Here is a 2,932-nt window from a genome sequence, read left to right as displayed (position 1 = left end):
TTCATCCAGGGCTTCTGATTGGAATGCACCCGGATGCGATTATCAACAGTAACATTAACCACACAGGTTTTTATATAGCCCAGTACTGATGATGTATACACTTCCAGATCTTTATCTTCAAAAATTTAAGTTAAGAAAAGTTAAGAAACCAAGGTACAAAGAAAATCATTCCAAACTAAACCAGTTCACTTTCTTTAGAGTTCATATAAATCTTTATTTATCTTCAGAAACAGAAAACTACATTAAATTGTGTCTGTATTACAGTAAAAACTCTCGGTATCTTAACATATATTTCTATTTAAAGCATTTGGATTAAATGAAGCAGGACGTCCTCTGTAAGTCTTGTAGGTATCTCAGCCTGGGATCTAATGCTGTTCACACCATGTAGGAACGCGCTGCTGGTTTAATCTACATGCTACTTGTATTTACACTAACGGCGTGTTTACCTCGTCCTCATGAAGAAACTGTCTGCAATAATAAACACAGATTTATCACACACACACACACACACATCTCTTCATTAACAAACATGATCCTGCTCCGGTCACGGCTGTAGATGATTTTCCTACTCGGTAGATCTTTTGTAGGTCTGGATGATAAAAATACAAATGCAAGATTAGCTTTAAATATGAACTGAACAGTAATGAGTTTTTACGTTCGATGAGCCTCTGCAGAACTGTGTGAAATATGAGCAGGGTAAATCTTACCTCAGGTGGTGAAAAACAACACAAATGTTTATCACTTACTGCACCGGAAGATCTTCCTGTATAACCTGTGTGAAGCAAAGAAAGAGAGAACAGAGAGTCACTCAACATGTTAATGATGTTATGATGAATTATTGAAGTACTGGGTGGTTATAATGTTATGGCTGATCAGTGTAAATCTTAAATCTAAGTCCTAAAGGAATCATTTCTAAAAATATTAGATCTTGGACTGATATTATTTTATAAGTAGTGATCTTTGATTCCACTTTGACCTTTATTTAAATACGTTCCCAACTATTAACAATTAAAGTTTAATTCAGATTTCAGCTCCGTACCTTGATGAATAATTAAGATCGGCTCAGGTGAAGCTCATCTGGCTGGAAGACTCGTTGATGTTGGGTGAATCGAGGTACCTTGTTCATTCCTCCAGCTTAGTGGTTCATGTTCATGTTCACTCGGCTTCTAAGGACAGTTTAACACGTTCAGTTTCTCACTGACCAATGAGAAGTTTTTATTATTCTGTCTAACTTGAGCTAGTGAAGAACTCTTTGTTAGACAGATAACATGTACCTGTCTGTTCATCCCAGCTTCATTCACTTACCTTACATCTCACCAGCCTCAATCAGCAGCTTGTGCTTTCTGTTTTCCTGGCCTTAAGTCTGGAGTGGAGATGTTGGGTTCATCTCTGTCTTTTCCAGCTTCATCCTCTTAGCTGGAATCTCATCACCATCATCTAGTCACCTTTGCTTTTTGCTTTCTTGGTCTTAAGTCTGAAGTGGAGCTGTCTGTCCTTTCTAGCTTCATTTACTTAGCTGGATTCTCATCACCCTCATCCAATCATTGTCACCTTTTGCTTTCCTGGACAGAGAGCTGGGGTGGAGATGTTTGGTTCCTCTCTGTCCCTTCCAGCTTCATCCCCTTAGCTGGATTCTCATCATCCTCATCTAGTCGCTTGCGCTTCTTGCCCTCCTGGACAGAGAGCTGGGGTGGAGATGTTTGGTTCCTCTGTGGATTTTCCAGCTTCATCCTCTTAGCTGGATTCTCATCACCCTCATCCAATCATTGTCACCTTTTGCTTTCCTGGACAGAGAGCTGGGGTGGAGATGTTGGGTTCCTCTCTGTCCTTTCCAGCTTCATCCTCTTAGCTGGATTCTCATCATCCTCATCTAGTCGCTTGCGCTTCTTGCCCTCCTGGACAGAGAGCTGCGGTGGAGATGTTTGGTTCCTCTCTGTCATTTACAGCTTCATCCTCTTAGCTGGATTCTCATCACCCTCATCTAGTCGCTTGCGCTTCTTGCCCTCCTGGACAGAGAGCTGGGGTGGAGATGTTGGGTTCCTCTGTGGATTTTCCAGCTTCATCCTCTTAGCTGGATTCTCATCACCCTCATCTAGTCGCTTGCGCTTCTTGCCCTCCTGGACAGAGAGCTGGGGTGGAGATGTTGGGTTCCTCTGTGGATTTTCCAGCTTCATCCTCTTAGCTGGATTCTCATCACCTTCATCTAGTCGCTTGTGCTTCTTGCAGTCCAGGACAGAGAGCTGGGGTGTAGATGTTTGGTTCCTCTCTGTCCTTTCCAGCTTTATTCCTTCAGATGGATTCTCATTACCCTCATCTAGTTGCCTTTGCTCTTTGCTTTCTTGAACAGAGAGCTGGGGTGGAGATGTTGGGTCGCTCTTTGTCCTTTCCAGCTTTATTCTTTTAGCTGGATTCTCATCACCCTCATCCAATCGTCGTTGCCTTTTGCTTCCCTGGACAGAGGGCTGGGGTGGAGCTGGATTCTCATCACCCTCATCCAGTCGCTTGCGCTTCTTGCCCTCCAGGACGGATGAGTGAGCTGAAGATGTTGGTTTGCTGTCTGGCTGTTCCAGCTTCATCCTTTTGGTTGGAATCCCGTCACCTTCATGCTGCAGCTTGCGTTTTCTGCTCTTTTGTGGTTTGATATCAAATTTGCTGCTGGTGCTACGAACCACAAAACAAATAAATGAATGAATGATTCTCAGGATAAATCTACAGTGTACAGAGTTACTTTTATAGAGACTCACCTGATATAGAACAGCATGTATATCAGCTGGTTCAGCGCTGAACTTTTATCTTTGACAGTGACCGATGTGTCGTTTAATTCGTACCACCGTCCATTGCAGGCCTACAACAGATACAGATGATTTTTATTGAAGCTCATTGCTAGAAGTGTTTTCTCCAGTAGAAATGATCTGTGATTGCGTAGGCTAGT

General features: G+C 42.6%; 1 protein-coding gene across 1 annotated transcript; it reads right to left on the bottom strand.

The window, feature by feature from the left end:
* Positions 1-218: 218 nt before the first annotated feature.
* LOC134318628 (uncharacterized) lies at positions 219-2,599 on the bottom strand. The gene is made up of 3 exons (XM_062999618.1): positions 1,306-2,599; positions 1,040-1,166; positions 219-772 (listed from the first exon to the last, which is right to left on the bottom strand). Exon 1 carries the CDS (start codon positions 2,574-2,576, stop codon positions 1,941-1,943), a length of 636 nt encoding a protein of 211 aa, XP_062855688.1. The 5' UTR covers positions 2,577-2,599; the 3' UTR covers positions 219-772; positions 1,040-1,166; positions 1,306-1,940.
* Positions 2,600-2,932: the final 333 nt, after the last annotated feature.

The sequence above is a fragment of the Trichomycterus rosablanca genome, chromosome 1 (assembly GCF_030014385.1).
Source record: "Trichomycterus rosablanca isolate fTriRos1 chromosome 1, fTriRos1.hap1, whole genome shotgun sequence".
NCBI classification, from domain to species: domain Eukaryota; kingdom Metazoa; phylum Chordata; class Actinopteri; order Siluriformes; family Trichomycteridae; genus Trichomycterus; species Trichomycterus rosablanca.
Note: the sequence above shows the minus strand (reverse complement) of the source record. Positions and strands in the feature narration are given on the sequence as shown.